The 17,802-nt window shown below is 37.4% G+C and overlaps 2 protein-coding genes across 6 annotated transcripts in view; one reads left to right on the forward strand and one right to left on the reverse strand.

The window, feature by feature from the left end:
- mfn1b (mitofusin 1b) overlaps positions 1-12,455 on the reverse strand; it is a 13,710-nt gene extending 1,255 nt beyond the window's left edge. Inside the window, exons 1-17 of one of the 3 annotated variants that reach the window (XM_067513849.1) lie at positions 12,314-12,455; positions 10,931-11,088; positions 10,603-10,738; positions 9,897-10,059; positions 8,645-8,769; positions 8,366-8,474; positions 6,826-6,933; positions 6,582-6,735; positions 6,248-6,315; positions 4,718-4,839; positions 4,284-4,410; positions 3,612-3,716; positions 3,207-3,309; positions 1,714-1,952; positions 1,378-1,557; positions 967-1,163; positions 168-302 (exon numbers count right to left, since the gene is read on the reverse strand). In XM_067513849.1, the coding sequence (XP_067369950.1) occupies positions 168-302; positions 967-1,163; positions 1,378-1,557; positions 1,714-1,952; positions 3,207-3,309; positions 3,612-3,716; positions 4,284-4,410; positions 4,718-4,839; positions 6,248-6,315; positions 6,582-6,735; positions 6,826-6,933; positions 8,366-8,474; positions 8,645-8,769; positions 9,897-10,059; positions 10,603-10,738; positions 10,931-11,078 (2,219 nt within the window). In that variant the 5' untranslated portion in view covers positions 11,079-11,088; positions 12,314-12,455. Of the gene's footprint in view, positions 1-167; positions 303-966; positions 1,164-1,377; positions 1,558-1,713; positions 1,953-3,206; positions 3,310-3,611; positions 3,717-4,283; positions 4,411-4,717; positions 4,840-6,247; positions 6,316-6,581; positions 6,736-6,825; positions 6,934-8,365; positions 8,475-8,644; positions 8,770-9,896; positions 10,060-10,602; positions 10,739-10,930; positions 11,089-11,511; positions 11,667-12,313 lie in introns of those variants that run through there. The other 2 variants (XM_067513848.1, XM_067513850.1) reach the window with 2 other exon arrangements.
- On the forward strand, positions 11,094-17,774 carry plaat1 (phospholipase A and acyltransferase 1). 3 transcript variants are annotated; one of them, XM_067513857.1, is made up of 5 exons: positions 11,094-11,455; positions 14,621-14,670; positions 14,981-15,119; positions 16,272-16,540; positions 16,924-17,774. In XM_067513857.1, exons 2-5 carry the CDS (start codon positions 14,644-14,646, stop codon positions 17,023-17,025), a joined length of 537 nt encoding a protein of 178 aa, XP_067369958.1. In that variant the 5' UTR covers positions 11,094-11,455; positions 14,621-14,643; the 3' UTR covers positions 17,026-17,774. The 3 variants fall into 3 exon arrangements, with proteins under 3 accessions (XP_067369958.1, XP_067369959.1, XP_067369957.1); XM_067513858.1 differs by lacking the exon at positions 11,094-11,455 and adding an exon at positions 11,708-12,197; XM_067513856.1 differs by lacking the exon at positions 11,094-11,455 and adding an exon at positions 12,535-13,754 and having other exon boundaries at positions 16,924-17,303.
- Positions 17,775-17,802: the final 28 nt, after the last annotated feature.

The raw sequence follows: 17,802 nt of genomic DNA on the forward strand, positions 1-17,802 counted from the left end.
CTCATCTGGTATTTTCTGACCAAGTACTGTTGTTTAATTTGTTTGTTTTCAGCTGTAGAATCCTTCACACTCCATACTATATTCATCTTCCTCAAACTAGATTCACTTAAGATTCACAGTCGTCTACACCTTCCCACTTTGCCCCGATTTAGCAGAATTAGACTGACCGCAGGCTCTTGGAGTGGCTCTGGACAATCTCCAGCTGATCTATGCTGTCCGTCAGTTGGCGGATTTCTGCCTCCAGCTCTTTCTGCGTCTGGTCCACCTGCTGACAGAGCTGTGCAAAGGTCGTAGCCATCTCCCTGGCAACACAGAGGGCACAGCGTCATGCTGCTTATTTATTTAGCCCAGCTACAGAGGGGAAGGCTGGGTGGGGTGCAGGGGAGGGTGGGGCAGGGCTTTGTGTGTGTAAATTAGGAACATTATGGGGAGTCAGGCTTTGTCAGTAGGTTAAATACCACTAACAAAAAGTGAGGAAGTGTGCGGAGAAATGACCCTTTGATGTCAGCACAAACAAACTGCATGGGATTCACACTGTACTGACAATCCACCCTTTAATATACTGGAAATTATCTATTTGTGATATTCCATTTATTATTAATTCCTACCCCCAATCTTGGAATGTCACATTTACTATGTTTTGTTGTCTTTTTCAAAGTAAAAACAAAAGTCTAACTAAAGAAAAATGGCTTAATGTTAAGTGTTTCAAAGTGCATTAGATGTTACCTTTCTTACCAAAGACGAGCAGGAAAAAGCAAACTTCTGAAAACCTGATGCTGTGTGTAAGACTAATACAATATAACATTAAATGATTTCTTCTGTTCTTTGTGCAGTGAAGACCTGCTATGATCTCTGTACTTATTATTAGACCAGTAACCATATTAGTTGTCACATTCTGTTAATTAGGTACAAAACACATTTTGTTCCACTTTCAAATGACATCAGTGATATTTTATCAGAACTTACTGCTGGACCTGGTGGCTGCAATTATTACTCGTAAAGCTGACAATGAGCTGAAGTTTTTCTGTTGCGTAGTCCACAAACTGGCGCTTCAGAGTGCGCTCCATTGCCTTTGTGGTCCAGGTAAGTCTCTCGTACAGGTACAACAAGCTGTACAGTGATGCTGAGAGGGCAATTATCCTCCAGCCAACTGTTCTCCAAACCTTAGGGAAAAACAGAAAGACAAAAGTTGGGTTAAGTTAAAACATTTACATTCATAGGGAAAAATGTATTAAAGTTCAATGAAGAAATAATTTAATGCTGCAAGACAAATATTTTGACTACGTCGCGGGTTTTATAAAAATTAAAACAGTATCGTATACATACATCATATATCATGAGCATATACTGTTTTAGAAATAACCACAAGCAACATACCACTCCTCCAACAATGATAACACTCATTGAAGTACGGGAAGTGAGGGAAGCCACATTGGTTGCCATGGCTACCATCAGGTCCTCCTGGGTCATGAGGGATGTTTCATGATTGGGCTGAGATTTTGCTGATTGGGGTCCTGATGATGGTGTAGAAGCCAGAGGCAGCACAGGTCGAGATGCCTGAGTAACGACAAGTGGAGTTTATAGAAAACTCACCCTCTTCTTTGTATGTTTTGTATGGTGTTTACATAAAATACACCATATAACTACTACTACTAATTACTGACATTCATTATAACATTAGAAAAGTTAGTTGAACTAGAGTACATAACAAACTTTAGTCTGTACTTGGAAGTTCTGATCCACCAGTCGAAGCGCTTTCTGTGCATTAGCAGATCCCAGGAAACGGTGGACTAATGCTTTCCAGCCTAACGAAAACTTAAACTCAATGTCCTCCTGGAAGTCGTTGCAGATTGTGGCACAGTTTAGGTCGTAACTCAGGTCAAACTTCCTGCTGGGTACCAGTACGTGGACTTGGCTCTGGACCACAGAGGGAAGCAGAGGGAGCATTCTCTCTGGAGAGTGAGAAAACTGGTGGGTGTGAATTACAACTGACAGAAATTTACAACAACATTATGGCAACATTCTTACGTTTATATTTTCAACAGGCACAAGGAAGATTTTTAAAACTCATACGACTATTCTTCAAGTGCTTTTACCTTTAACAGGTAGTACTACTACTTTAGCACTAGAGGGCAGAAAATAATAGAAGATGACAAAAACATCATCACTATACTCTATGTCTTATGGTAAAGTGCAACAAATTTCAGCTTTTTGTACACAGTAACCATCGGTCAGAGTCCAGATGTTTCAGCAACAAGCAGGATTACTCAGCCAGAAAACTTCTACAATGCCATGCAACAACATCTCTAAACATTTGTTAGCACTAATCAAGATTCATGACTAATAAAGTTTATGTTGAGAAATTCAGATACAAAGCTTTAAAAACTATAGTCAACCATTTTTTTTTTTTCAGGTGAGCTGGCTTCTTGAACTACACCCTGAGATCTAAACAAAACAAGTCCATGTTAAACAGGTCAATCACTATGAGAATATGAATAATTGGGAACTAACAACAGGCTACTGCAAAATATAGGTAAACTACAAGTCTTACTACAAGTCAACTACTTCCTATGACTGGAAACAAGGTACATCTTGTTTGCATAACCCAGCTTTTCTTTATTTTCCTTAGGGATAAAAAAAAAATACATATACTAAATAAAAAGCATAATGCAAATTTTTAACGACAGCTGAAGTCTATTTGTTACAGGGCACATTTACACCTTTTCAACATTACTGTCCCTAAGCAAAGCTTTGAATGTGTGCCTGACTGATGCATTTGTGACATAATGGGTGTGGGACGATGGCATTCAGTGAGTTTAAATATAGCAGTGAGCTGAGTGTTACAGTTCATAGCCTGTGTCCAAAAGGATTTGACTGAAAAAGAATAATGAATGGATTATTTTCTTCCAAAATATGATTTATTTCCTAGTCATCTTGTTCATAAAAATGTTTGGAGTAAAGAGTAATGTGAGTCAGGTCAGACCCAAATATTTGTTTGTTGAGTAGTTCCCCCCCCCCCCCCATAAAAACTTGTTTTCTTTTGTTTTGTTAGTATTTACTGTTCCCAAAGACTCTTCAAGGAGAGCATCAGCTTCAGAGAGACAGAGGTAATCACTATTTGGTGTTACTTTTTTCCCCCTTTTAACAGAAAACCTGTGCACAAATTGAAATGATAATCCACTTATGACAAGAAAAAAGGAAATTACCTATCATGTATTTCTGAGAAGACTGAACAGAAGCATTGATAGCATCTGAGCAGCGGAGGGCCAGGTTCTTTCCCATCCCCTGCTCCACATGAGACAGCAGCTCCTGCCAACAGCAACATGGATCAGAGGTGACAAAGACAACACGGAAAAAGACCTGGGTACCTGCGTTGTCGATAGAACACTATCAGAGCGGATTAGTGGTCACCCTAAGTAAAATGTCCGTGTTATGATGATGTTAACAACATGATAATATTATTTATTCTGCATAAGAAAACGTTTTTGTTTAAATAAGACACCACAATCAGCAAGTGCCAATCTAAATGTGTTGAAATGGCATCAAACTAAGTGTTGAATCTCAGATTTTTTCCCAAGAAGAGTGAGACCATGAACAATAAATCTACTTACAGACTTATAGATCTTGAGGACATGAGATGACGGGTGGAAGTCAGTGCAGAACTCCTCAACAATAACATTGAGACGACAGATCTCCTCCCCCATTGCTGTGGATACCTGGATGACACACACACACAAACACACACAGCCAAAAATATCAGTCAGCTCCCGCAAATTAGCATAAGAGCAGTAAAACCCCTTTGTGTCCAACTCAAACAGCCTCCAATAAAATATAAAGGCCCAATCATATTTCTGGCCCTACCTCACAAACCACAGTTAAAAGTAGTGAGTTAAACATTCCCCTATGAAATGGAATAAACCCTTTGCATCATTGCTGACAGCGATTTCTTCTTTTGTTATGTTTCTGGTAAAGAAAACTGTTTCAATTTCAAGTTTCAGAGGTGTATAATACTGGAAAACATTTTTTTCCTCCATATTGCCAATTAGTTATAGGACATTCTAAGCACCCTAAGCAACCTTTTGTTTCAAGTCTGTCTCTAAATCCCTGAGGCTTGAAGTGCTATGTAGCCACAACACTAACCCTACCCCTAACTGGTAAAGAGAATCAGGACAAATGTACACATGAATGCACAAAACAGAGGAAGACTTTAAAGCCAACAGGTTTAATCAAAAGGATCCAATAAACAGATTTATTGTATTTAAACCAGACATTGTATACATCACCTTGGACTCCACATCTTCACTTATGGCTTTGATCTTCTTTTTGATGTCATCAATCAACAGGTTGAGCTGATTCTTGACAAACTCCAGTCGGTCTATCTGATATTCTCTGTCCTCCAGTGCTGCTACTCTGAATTCCCACCAAACAAGAACCACAAATAAAAAGCTAAGAGATGCAAGACACTAAAACAAAAAATGAATAAATAAACCTTTGCAACAAATGACAGAGATCAAGTATCCAGTGATAAATGTGTCATTACTATGACTCAGTCAGTGTGGCTTTCAAGTAAACCTTATACAATTAAACCAATGCATATAGTTTCCTAATTTACCTCTTAGTTAAATGTTCTTCTTGGAGTTTATAAAGGCAGACAGTATCAGTTAAATCTGACCAACCCACTACAACTAAAAATGTAATTATAGATTAGGGTACCCACCTTTTCTCTGCTGCTTCGATGTTGATGGCATCCATTATGCTCTTGACTTTTTCTGTGATCTGCTTGGCTCTGATAGTGTGCTGCTCAAACTTTGTTTTCACTGCTGACTGCGAGATACACTCCTGCGAGGCCATAACACACAAGTTACTGTGACATGTATAGGGGCTGCTGCTGGATAGGGTGCTGGAACTTGCACGCTACCAGAGACGAAGTGAGACAAGGTAGACACCTGCTACTTTTACTTAACAGAATAAACGAAATGGTAACATAGGTTGGAACATGACAGCAGCAGTGTGTGTATCTTGTTTACAACAGCCCACATTTCAAAGTCACGGTATTGTGTTGAAGTCAAAAATCAAAGTAAAAATCATAAACCCATATAAGGTGAATAAAACCAAGAATGCAAATGAAAGAAAACTAATTTAAGTAGTAATATTGTTTTGATAAATTACATTATCTCACTGTCATTTTCTTCCTTTATTAGCTCCTTTAATTAAACATTGCTGTAACCAGTTGTTGGATTCAGTAATAAAATTCACAACCATGAAAAGCTGCTTTTTGTAGAGTTAAAAATCTACAATATAAAATATGATATAAATAAATAAATACTTATTTTCCCTAATAATACTTATTAACTCCTGATGCTATACTAACAGTTGTCCATCATTATGACAATTTATTATGCTAATCCCTAATTTATTGTAAGTCATTCAAGCTTATTTCTAAAGCACTACTGTTGATCCTCAGGTATAATGAATGAATCATTTTGTTGTTTTCCGTGAAAAGCAAAACATCAACACAAACAGAAATACAAAGAAAATGCAACAATGAAAATTGTAAAGACAATATAAAATTAAGCTGAATGAAAATAAAGGGATCTCCTCGCCTCAGCGAATCTAGACTTCAGCAATGAAGACGCAGCTTGATTGAAAAGGCACAGCAATTGGTCCGTAAGGCCTCGAGGGCCCCATATGTGTGGTTGGTGGTACGTAAGGTTTAGGAAGTCGATGCTTGGGTCAGCTGTTACTGTTTGGAGAGGAAATTTGGCCCCCACTCTTCTTATGCTAATTAGTTTACTGTTTAATATGCTTAAATAGATGGTCTGACAAACAAACACACAACAAACAGCATTATCTAAAATTGTTAAAGTGCCTGAGGAGTTTATGTGAAAAAAAAACAAAACAAATTGTGTCACCAAAACAATAAACAAATAAAGTCAGAATCTGAAAAAAAAAAGAAAAAACCTCACTTCCCTACTACCCTGTGGAGATCTCATCCACAGCAGCAACAGCAAAATAATGTCAAAAGTATGGTCTCACTTCCTTCTCATACATTAGTTGTGCTTCAACTTCTGTGCAACCAGCTGTGCCTGTTGTTCTTTCAACTAGAAAATACATCAACCTAAATAACTAAAAACTATTGTTACCAAAATTCTCTCAGGATTCAGACTAAGAATGGATTTTGCTTTTTAAAGAGGGAATAAAATAAACTGAAGATGTGAAGTTTGCACTGAAAGAAGCACGCACACACCTCAAATCTTCTCTCAAAGTACTGGAACTCCTTCAGTCTGTCTTGGAAGCCCTCAGCCAGAGCTCCACCTGTTGGATGAAACGGTCCCATTACATAAACCACTGACATCAGCAACTGTATAGAGCTTCTCCTACTGTGTGATTTCATTCATTTGGTTCAGTTTTTTATCACTTAAATCCTTGTTGTTTATCTTTTGTTTGTTGCTTTCTATGCATTACCTTAAAAAATAAATAAATGCATTTAGCAGTACATGAACAGCTACACCGAAACAGGTATATAATGCATAATAAACATCAACAGTGTCATCATCATCATTCCTTGAAAAAAGCCTCACCACTTTCAGGCATGCCTTGTGCACGCTGCATGCGTGAGTTAAGAACCTCTTTAGCAGAGATGAAGAAGATGTGATTGGGTGCCTGCTCACGGTCCACAACTTTCAACTCCTCTACCAGAAAGTTGACACAACGATCTGTGTGCTGCTTCCTCACCTTAAGGGAAAGGTGTCATAATTTCCAATTATATCCCAAAATGCAAAGTTAGTCTCTCTGAAATGAGACAGAGACAGAGGGATGACTTACATCCTCCATGTATTCTGGTTCGTTTGCAGAGGCGTCCCAGCGGTTGTTGAGGATAAAAATGTTTGGCTTTGAAAGACGTTCATTTACTTTATGGAAAAAGTGCTTTTCCTAAACAGATAAAAAGAGAAAACATATTGGTGATGTTAGAAGGAAAACAGTTCAACAATTAATACTTGCTTATGTTTTTCTTTTAAACAAACAAAATCTTTTTATTGCTGTCACACCATACTAGATCAAAATTAGTTTGACTGTTTGTTGCCTAAAAACTTTATAGGATATCTGTCTAGAAGAAGACATTTTTTTCTGTTTTCATTTGCTTCAAACACCAAAGTTGGTGTGGCAACATGAACAAAAATGGTGTCCACAACCAGCTAAAATGTGTGTTTTTGCTACTTGACTACCTTAAATATTTACGTTATGCCTGTGTTTATTTCCATTGTATGGGAAAAGCATGTGTGTTTCCATTCCCTTAAAAAGCTGCTTCTGGATTAAGGGCCTCTGTGATTAACAGTGTGTCCAGCTTCACATTACATGCATGTGCAAGCAGACAAAAACAGGGGTGATATCGCTGGATAAAAGTACAAAATGCCTTTATGCATGTGCTGGAACCCTGAATGCAATGTATGTCAAAATGAATATTTTCACATTAGACCACCCGAACATTACACAGACTTTGACCTGCAAGCCTCCTAGTACAAGTCCTGGTAATGTGATTGAGTTTTTGTGTGGAGAGAGCATGCTGCTCTATTCTACCATATTGATTTGGCATGAGTTTTTTTTAATGGCGGGTGCCCTTCCTGCCACAACCCTCTCATTTTGTGTAGGGACCGATCCTTGATGGCTGGGCAGGGCCACACCTGGTGGGGTGGGATTCATCCCGGGGCCTTCTGCATCCCAACCCGATGCTCTACCCATCGAGCCACCAGGCCCCCAGTGAGGTATGGGAGGACAAACTTTGATATCAAATCTTGGAATTGTATATGTCCAAGTCTTCCATACACTTATTTAATGGAAAATTTACTTGAAGGTAATTTGTCTTCTAACCACTGCAACCTCACAGCTCTCGCCACACTCTGGTTTCCTCCCACAGTCCAAAAACATGCATGCTAGGTTAATTGGTGAATCTAAAATTGCCCATAGGTGTGAATGTGAGTGTGAATGGCTCCATCTGTCTGTGTATGTCTCTCTGTGGCCAAGTGATAGACTGGCGACCTGTCCAGGGTCTACCCCACCTCTCACCTGATGACAGGATAAGCGGTGACAGATAATGGATGGATTGATAGTCTTTTGTTCACCATTTTATTTACCTCTATAACAGAAAATCATTATAAATTTCAACAGATGATATGAAACCAAGATGTGTCACTGCCAGTTATAATTTCAAATGTCATCTTATCGGTAGCTCAAGGTATTGTATCGCTGTAAAGTATGCATGAAAGTGCAGGTGTATTCTGTGCATCATTAGTAAATAACATGATGGAGAATAATAGCAGCCCAGCCTAAATACCAACATACAGTTTAAAGAATGAGAGACATTTACCGTATTCATTAGTGTGGATTCAGAGTTTGCCACCAGCACAAAGACATCTGCATCCAAGCAAAATTTGTCAATCCAGCTGTCCAGTTCTGATGTCACATCTGTCCCTGGACTAGAGAGAAGAAGTAAGGTTAAGAGGGTCAAATTCATCCACTGTTAAGCAATATGTTGATCTGAGCTTTATTTTGTGCACATTACTGGTCCTAACTGTGTATATGTGACTTATATAAGACCTGAAACATATCGTCAAATTCTCCAGAACTAACTAACATATCTAGTTACCTGTCTACCAGTACTAGGTCATCTCGAAGCAGAGCACACTTGGTCTTTGGCCAAAACACACGGACGAGACAGCCAGCGTCAAGGCTCTCATCCATGTGGAGTGCATGAGCCAGTTGGTTTACAGTCTGCAAACAGACACAAAATATATTAACTTACTAAATTATTTTAATATAAAACTGTTGGGCAGTGTAATATTTCAGTTAAAGTAATGAATTTCCAATTACATAACAATTGCAGTTATTATGGCAGCATTTTTCTTGTCATTGAAATAAGTATGACTTTTTCCCCTCTCAGGCTGCTGGTGGTTAAATTCAAGCACAAGGCTGTTTCCTGAATCACTTCTTGTCAGAATCATGACGATAAAGTCTTTAAGAAAGGCTTCCATACTTTTAACATATATACAAGATTTTGTATTTATTTTTAAACAAGTAATTCCGTGAACAAGTACTGAAGTTAATTTCACCAGCATTCCTTTGTTAATTTCTGATACACCGGACAATGAGAAAATAGGAGAGAAAATAGGAGAAAACAGTCAAAAAACAAATCAAATTGCCCATTTTGTTGAACCCTTGTTACCCATAGGTCAGCTGGTGAAGACTGCCACATGAAGCTTCCATTTCAGACACCTGACACTACAGTAAACATCATACATTTCTGTTATAGTCCATCCTTGGCTACAGGTTAAGTAGTTTGTGTCACATATTCTCTCTATTGCCCTGTACAATGCTACAATATTAACTTGTAAAATACTTAAATAGAATTTGAAAAACTATCATATTATCCTTACCCTGTTAGAGAATCTCGACTGAGACAAAAGTCTGGCTCTGTTATCAGGGCGAGCAATAAACCTAATCTGCTTAGCCCTTAATCTTGTGAGTGATGTGAGCAAATAAATAAATATATAAAAATTAAGCTCATCAACAATACTTGTGCCATTTTGACTGCAGTTAAAACCAACACTTAACAAGTTTACGAAGGGTAAGACAAGTCAAACAACAGAGGGATGTGAGGAAGCACAACATAACCGCCAACATACCCTATCAATGTAACTGGGTTAGAATTGATTAAAGGCAACATATGGTCTGTTTAGTAAACATGGCAGTATCCTAGTGTGTGTGTGTTTGTATGAAATACTGCCCTCAACCACACTAACAGAGGCTGCCAGTGGTTGGAGTTGGAGTAAATGGCAACAAACCAGTTCTTTTAAAAGAACAGTGACCTAAACCAAAATGTTTACTAAAACAATATCTACCTTGACGCTCTTCTCCTCATCGGAGCCCTCAGTCTTGAGGTAGGCTTTGTCATCATCTGTGCCCTCCACACTCAGGAAGCAGTTTGTGGTGTGTCCAATACCACTGGGCAGCACACGGTCCCTCAGCATAGCATTGATCACTGTGCTTTTGCCATTACTAGTCCTACAAAAGAAAAAAAAAAAACAGTGACTACTGAGGAGAGTGACTGAGAAAAGCACTAGTAAAATGTTTTGATGGAGTCTACCATCCATCAGTGCCTCTCAAATGTATTCAATGTATCAATAAATAAAGCATAAGAATTAACAGTTTAAAGTCTTTCTTTTTAATTTTTTCAGAGCACAACACTGATCAACTGATATTAATTTTAACTCAAATATGCAGAAAGATGTTTAACAGAAAATAAATGTGCTAATAACTAAATTACACTTTGGGGAATAATCTACAGGACATTTAAAAGTCAATATAAGTCAAAGCAAAACAGTCATGTGAATAGGCTGATGTAAGGAAGGACTAGTTTTACTCGCACAACTGTTCATATCACAATAATTAAATGCATATAGGTTGAGGCAGCTCATGGCAATCATGTCTGATAAATCAAAGAAACAATTCAGAGAAGCGTTACAGCTTATTTGGAAAATATTATATAAATAATATATAAAACAATACACATTTAAGTAAAATTCAGATATGCATCGATGTATTTACCTGCCAAAGAAGGCCACTTTCATGTGTCTGCGTGCCAGCACCTCCTTAATGATAGTAAGTTTGTCAGCATATGCCTGAATCTCCAACTTTTGATCCTCAGTTGCAATGTTCTCTAAAGCTGTATTCCCACGGGTTTCTATCAACACAAAGAGTAAAACATGATGTGTCCTGTAACTGTCTGTGAATGCTATCTGACAAATGGCAAAGATGTATTTTTTTATATATAAAAGTAATGGAACCATAATTGTTCGTGTTTAGAGCAATAGGTTTCCTATAAAACTAATACGCTAGTGCTGACAACTGGAAACCAATAAGCCATGTCTCTCACCTTCTACAAATGCTGAAGTCTCCTTCACATAATTCAGTATTTGTTCAAACACTTCGCTTATCTTTTTCTTAGCCACAACAAAGTGCTTCAGAGGGGAAAACTCCCCCAGAGCTGAGTCTGTCCGTCTGAGTGGAGGAGCTGCAGCCATGCTGGTAAATCTGGAGAAAGAGAGGCAGGGTCAAAAAGGGCGAGCACAGAAACACGTAAACTGTAGAGTTAACATGATGGCTTTTATTTATCTCTGACTGCTGTACATCTTTTTAAGATCACTCTTATATCGCATGAGAGCTGACTGGCAGGGTAAACATGTTAATGTTAGCTAGGTAACGTAAGTTAAGACACAAGTTCATATTAGTTACCGGACAATATTTTGGACAAATGAGGAAAAATACACATGTCAACCAATATTTACTTTGACTGACATAAAAAAGTAATCCATAACACAATGTTAACAGAGCAGACACATGTTGCCAAACAAGCTAACAGATTACCATAAAGCTAGCTGACGTTACAAGCGGCAACACGGTAAGTTCCTAAGCTAGCATTAGCAGCACATGTAAGTGTGGCATTGATTTCCTTACTTCGATTCAACAACAGCTAATGTCCGTTTCTCATAACACAAACTCCGATTGACCGAGATCCGTTGCCCGCTGATAAATTGATTGCTGTCACTCTGTCAAACTGGATAACCTTCTGTTTGTACGTGGTGGCACTACTGTTAGTTAGTCTAGTTAGTTACAAGAAGAGGTACACTTCCGGAACACATTTCAAAATAAATGCCTACTTTACTGTGTGCCACAGGGACCAGTATTTGAATGTGTTTTGATAAGATATGAATTAGGCTTCTACTGACTTGCATATGATTGAAATATCAGGTCGTTATGTGTACAACTCAACTGATTCAACCTGGCTCGTGGTTTTTGATTTAAAAGAGTACTTATGATCTGTGAACACCAAAGCATTCACAGTAATAACATCTTAATCTTTATTATTATTATTATTATTATTATTATTATTATTATTATTATTATTATTATTATTATTATTATTATTATTATTATTCTCACTTCCGTCTTCCGTACGTTGTTTGGCGCGTAACTTTCAGCTAGAAACATTGTTAAAGCTGACCAGAGTTGTTTCAGTATAGCACAAACACAAACGAGTTACAGAACTACGGATCTCGTAATAACGAGAAACATATCTCGTAATAAAGAGATAGGCTCTATTTTTTCCTTTGGTGAATGCAATGCGCCTACGTACTCTGGGGGTAAGTGTGGTCAACATGACACAAGGACACTATTGCATTAGACCAGGGGGTGGAGACAAATGCAAGAAATATTGAGTAAAGAGTAGCAGTGAGTAAAGAACGAATACAACACTTACATTTCCTTTTGAAGCTCAGATCCAAGTCCAGCTTATGATACCAAAATTACATCTGATTATACAGAAGACCCAAGGTTTTTTTTAATTATCCACTCTTTCTACACTTCAAGCTCTGAGATATTTTTAGGTCTGATATATATTAGGCATTTTATATAAACACATTGTCAATGATGTTCAGGTCAGGCCCGTTCCTAAAGCTCCAGTTTGTGTTTTTAAAGTAAAGGTACGTAGATCATAGTGGCTTCTGAGTTCTACTTTGGGTTATTACCCTGCTGTAGAGGCCAGCTTATTTTCAGTTTCGCTTTATTCACTGTGGGCATGGCATCTAGACTTTGCTGATATTTAACTCCACCCTACATTACGTGGCACAAATACTGAATTACTGAATTATCTTATGTAACCAAACATTTGCGCATTTACAGGCTGTTTAATGTCTGTTTGCTGTGTAAGTTGAAGTTGTGTCTTTTTACTTAAAAACAAAACATAAAAACAAAAACAAAATGTGCACTTTTGTTAACCAGGGATGCCCAAAACGTTTGTATAAAGCTGTAAAAAAGTGATCCAAAATAATCAGCAACTATTGCTAAAATTAAGTACAAACACTTTAAAACTTTTTAAAAGTGTTATGTCCCTGGTAAAAGTGTATAAAATAAAACTGATACATACCAAGAAATGCCACATTTTAAAATCACAGATAGTGTGACAAACACATCCTGATAGACTCATTGAAGTTAATGAAATTAGGGTAATAGCAGGTTAATAGATATCTTCAAGATTTTTTTTGGTGGTGTGGGGACTATTTTAGACATTTCTTTTCAAGCTCACTCTCCATAGTTTTCTCTTTTGACATGGGAAAGTAAAGATTATGAAAAGTCTCTCAGCATTGTATCTGATTATTCAGACCAGTATACTCACCTGTTCATTCATTCATCCTGTGCAGGTTATAACGGTACTACAGCCCATTCTACCTCACTGGCATCTTTTATTACATTAAAAAGTTTTAAAGTTGCCTTAGCAAATATGTAAGCATATGTGGGTGTTCTGGGTCTGAAGTTCGAACAGCAGACATAATTTAAATGAAATATGTTTTGTATTTGCTAGTCCACAATAACTCTCTGTTCAAAAGAGCAGGCTGTGAATGACACAATGCCATAGGGGTAACACCTCTTCGTACAAGTGTGTGTGTGTGTTTGTATGTGAGTGTCACATTTTCAGCTGTGACAAACCAACATCAGTCAGAACAACGTGCACTGAAATACCTCCACCAGGACTTGGAGCCTCTGATTCGGCTTTAGGATATTTAAAAACCGCTCATCATCTCAGAAACTTAAATTATTCTTACCGCTTTGCTGTTTTTGCTGGATTTTTTTTTTTTGTTGCTATGTGTGGATTTATAATGGAGAAATAAAATGGTGAGGAAGAAAAAGCTGCTGGTGTTTGGGTAAGTATTATTCCATTATTCATTTGCTGTTTTTTTCGTATGACATGAATACAATTTGTTTTCTAGCCTTAGTAAAAGCATTACAGCAATGCCATAAAAATATGCTAAAGAACTTTAAAGGCGTCTATGGTCCTTTATATTTACATCTCTGTAATTATGTCCTCTGTATAAGTACCACTATGCCAAAATATGTAACATTCCCACAAAATCCCACAAACTCATAACTATTTTAGAACCTGTTTTAGTGGCATTACATGCAATGCTAATGGAGCTTTGCTAATGGTAAATGGTCTTTCTTTCTTCAGCATGGCCTCATACATTAATGATGAAATGGATACACTAGTTGCTCTCCTGGGCAGATATAGATTTCCTCCAATTCAAATGTAATTTTGATCCAATTTAAACTGTAAAATGACAGTGGTAGAAAACAACCAAATTATGTCCTTTTTAACTATTATTTTGGAAGTTCAGAGAAATATTAAAGTCATATCAATGTACATTTTTATGGGTGTTTTTCTTTTACGTGTAACATGACCTGAGCTCAAACCATTTTCTGTCAGCTTCCCTATTGTGTTGGTGCTATTGTGGCAGTACAGGTGACACATGAGGTTACAAGGTTATTGTGTCTCTCTCTCTCTCTCTCTCTCTCTGTGTGTGTGTGTGTGTGTGTGTGTGAGAGAGAGAGAGAGACCTTTACATTGTGCTCCATCTAGCATTCTCTTTGAATAGCAATTTGGCTAATATTGCCTTCTCACCTAAAAATATATAATTTCTGATCCATGTTTACTGATCTGTCAGGGGGTTAAAAGCTGTTTTGATGATATGACAATGACATGAAAACTTTCTGTGTTTTATTTTCTTTATAGAATTTGTGGAAGCATGATGTGGGATGGATAAACAGCAACAGAACTCTACTGTAAGATGACATTAAGGCTGTTAGTGATGTAACACCTGTGCTGTCATGATAGTCTAATGTGGATTGTTAATGATGGTGTATGAATGCCCTTTCTGAAGAGCTAACAAGTAAATCTGTGTGTTTACAGATTTTGTTTTCATATAAAATTTAAATACAGGCTTAATGCATCATTACTATAGAATAAAGATCTATTCCATTATTCAGAATCAAATACACATAAAATAAAATAATATACATAAAGCAGTGTTTTTCTTTAAAGAAAACAATACGTGGAATTATTTTATACAATTTTCTATCTCTTTTTGTGTAGATGGCCTTAAATGACCCTGAGCTTTCTGACCCCTCTGGTGACCCCCAGCCTGGTGACCTCATTGAGATCTTTAGACCAGCGTATCAGCACTGGGCTCTCTACCTGGGAGATGGTTACATCATCAATTTAACTCCTGTTGGTCAGTGGGAGCCTACAGTCCAGACTGAATGTTTTAGAAGTTTTGATTGACATGCAACTTGACACCTCTATCTAGTTATACTGACAGATTTCACTAACCAGTCAGAACAGTATAAGTTCAATGTATCATTAACCTGGTACACAGGTCTTTACTCTGGTTCACCTGTTCATCCATTCATCCTTATGGTACTACAGCCCATTCTAGCACACTGGCATCTTTTATTACGTTAGAAACACTTGCTTTTTCTCTTTAAAAAATATCCATTGACGTCGGTAAATTTAATAAAGAAATCATATCTAAAGTTGCCTTAGCAAATATGTAGGCAGACATGGTTATTCTGTGTCTGAAGCACAAACAGCAGACATCATTTAAATGAAATATGTTTTGCATTTGCTAGTCTACAATAACTACCTGTTCAAAAGAGCAGGCTGTGAATGACACAATGTCATAGAACTAATGCCACTGTGTGTGTGTGTGTGTGTGTGTGTGTGTGTGTGTGTGTGTGTGTGTGCGCGTGTGAGTGTGTCATATTAGCAGCTGTGACAAACCAACATCAGTCAGAACAACATTCAATAAAATACCTCCACCAGGATGTGCAGCCTCTGGTTTGGCTTTAGGATATTTTAAACTCTCCTCTGAACATCTCAGAAACTGAATTTTTCTTTTCTTTTTTGTGGTTATGTTTTGATTTGTAATGGAGAAGTAAAATGAAGAAGATGAAAAAGCTGCTGGTGTTTTAGTAAGGATTAGTTATTAGGACAGATTTCACTAACCAGTCAGTGCAATGAAGTTTTTATTTTCAACTCAATGTAAAATGCAGATGAAAACAATCAAGGTTTAGAATAAAAAGGGCTATAGTAATTTCCCCTTTTATTTCATTTTAGATTTGACATATTGTTTCTTATTTTTATTACTCATTTAAACTACTAAACATAGTCATGATTCCTTGTTTAAGGTACCTCAATTGCCATTTGATTTGTGGGAACAATTAAGTTTTTGTCTGTAGGCAAGAAGATGTCTCTGATCTCTACAAATATTCACCTTTGCTTCCTGAAAATAACTCTGTATTAAAAATTTTCTTTTACACTCTATTGAAAAATATTGGTCTGATATTAGATCTTAGTCCATTAAAGCTCTTCTCTCAATCTCCAGATGAGAGCCAGGCAGCTGCCATGTCCAGTGTAAAGTCCGTCTTTAGCAGGAAGGCAGTAGTGCGCATGCAGCTCCTGAAAGAAGTTGTGGGAAATGACTCTTACCGTGTCAACAACAAATATGACCACAACCACACACCCCTGCCTGTCTCTGAAATCATCCAGCGAGCACAAGACCTCATTGGCCAAGAGGTGTCTTATGATCTGCTAGGGAGCAACTGCGAGCACTTTGTTACCCTTCTGCGCTATGGAGAGGGGGTCTCTGAACAGGTCTCTCACTGTTTTATTTCTCTCTCTTGTGTCAATTGGGGTAAAATTTTCTATCAACAAAACACAAGGAATTTCATCTTCAAAGTGGCATATCAAAGTAAACCATAAAGTATGTTTTTCTTTATTTTTTGCCACTTGGCATGAGGAATTTCCAAATTAGCGTCAGTTTTTTGTTGTTATGAAGTGATGCATTAGAACTTATTGGAACATTTAAAAACAGTTTCTTTCCATATTTATTCCATCTTTATTCTTCTAATAATTGCATATGTGTTACACATTTCCGACATTTGCAGGTGTTTATGAGCTAATTAATTCTGAATTATGCTATGCCATGGATATGCACTAAAATCCATTAAATCTGAGACTCTTCTTTGCTTCCACAGGCTACACGGGCCATTGGGGCCATCAGTTTAGTAACGGCAGCAGCCAGTGCCTTCTCTGTCTTTGGACTTATCAACACACGATCCAGAAACAGGCCTTTCTAACCCCTCACTGAAGGGTGTTGTCTCTTAACATTCATGTGGCTGCAGTGAAATAAATAAATAAAGTGAAAAAGATTGTTACTTGTTGATTAATTAGCCTTATGTAGTTTAAACCATGGTACTGATCACCAATGACATTCTGTTTACCTCCAATTATATGAAGCTCAAAGCAGAAAACTCGAACAGATTTCACCAAACCTGCAAATATAAAATAAATTCTAAGAAAACAAATCTCTGATTTTGGGGGATTTTGATGAACAAGCCCTTTAGAGCATCATGCCTCATTTAGCACTGGCAGTAATGCTAACTTCCTATTCACCATTGTCCAGTCACTAGTGCTGCAGCTACATTATGGATGATTGTGGCATTATGTCTTGGGGTCATCCATTAATCATATAGTCCATTAAATTTTCAATGTGTTTGCTGTCTCCAACTAACAGGGCACAATCTTACCATATTTAGTGCACTGATAAACTATATGAAACACAGGCAGAAACACAAAAAGTGAAAAGTGAACATATTAGGCATATTTTTATGAAAAATTACCATAAACTAGTTGATGAAGAATGTAAATATAAAGAAGCTCTCACAATTAGTCAAATAGAGGACATGCTATTATCTAAAAACGATATAGCACAGTATTAAATGTACCACAAAATGTCTGCAGTTTATACATTTACTGACTTGACAGGAGGTGACGCCCACGTGCGTCAAAAACAGAAACAAATCAGAAGAAGAAGAAGAAGAAGAAGAAGAAGAAGAAGAAGAAGAAGAAGAAGA

The sequence above is a fragment of the Channa argus genome, chromosome 8, assembly GCF_033026475.1.
Source record: "Channa argus isolate prfri chromosome 8, Channa argus male v1.0, whole genome shotgun sequence".
NCBI lineage: Eukaryota > Metazoa > Chordata > Actinopteri > Anabantiformes > Channidae > Channa > Channa argus.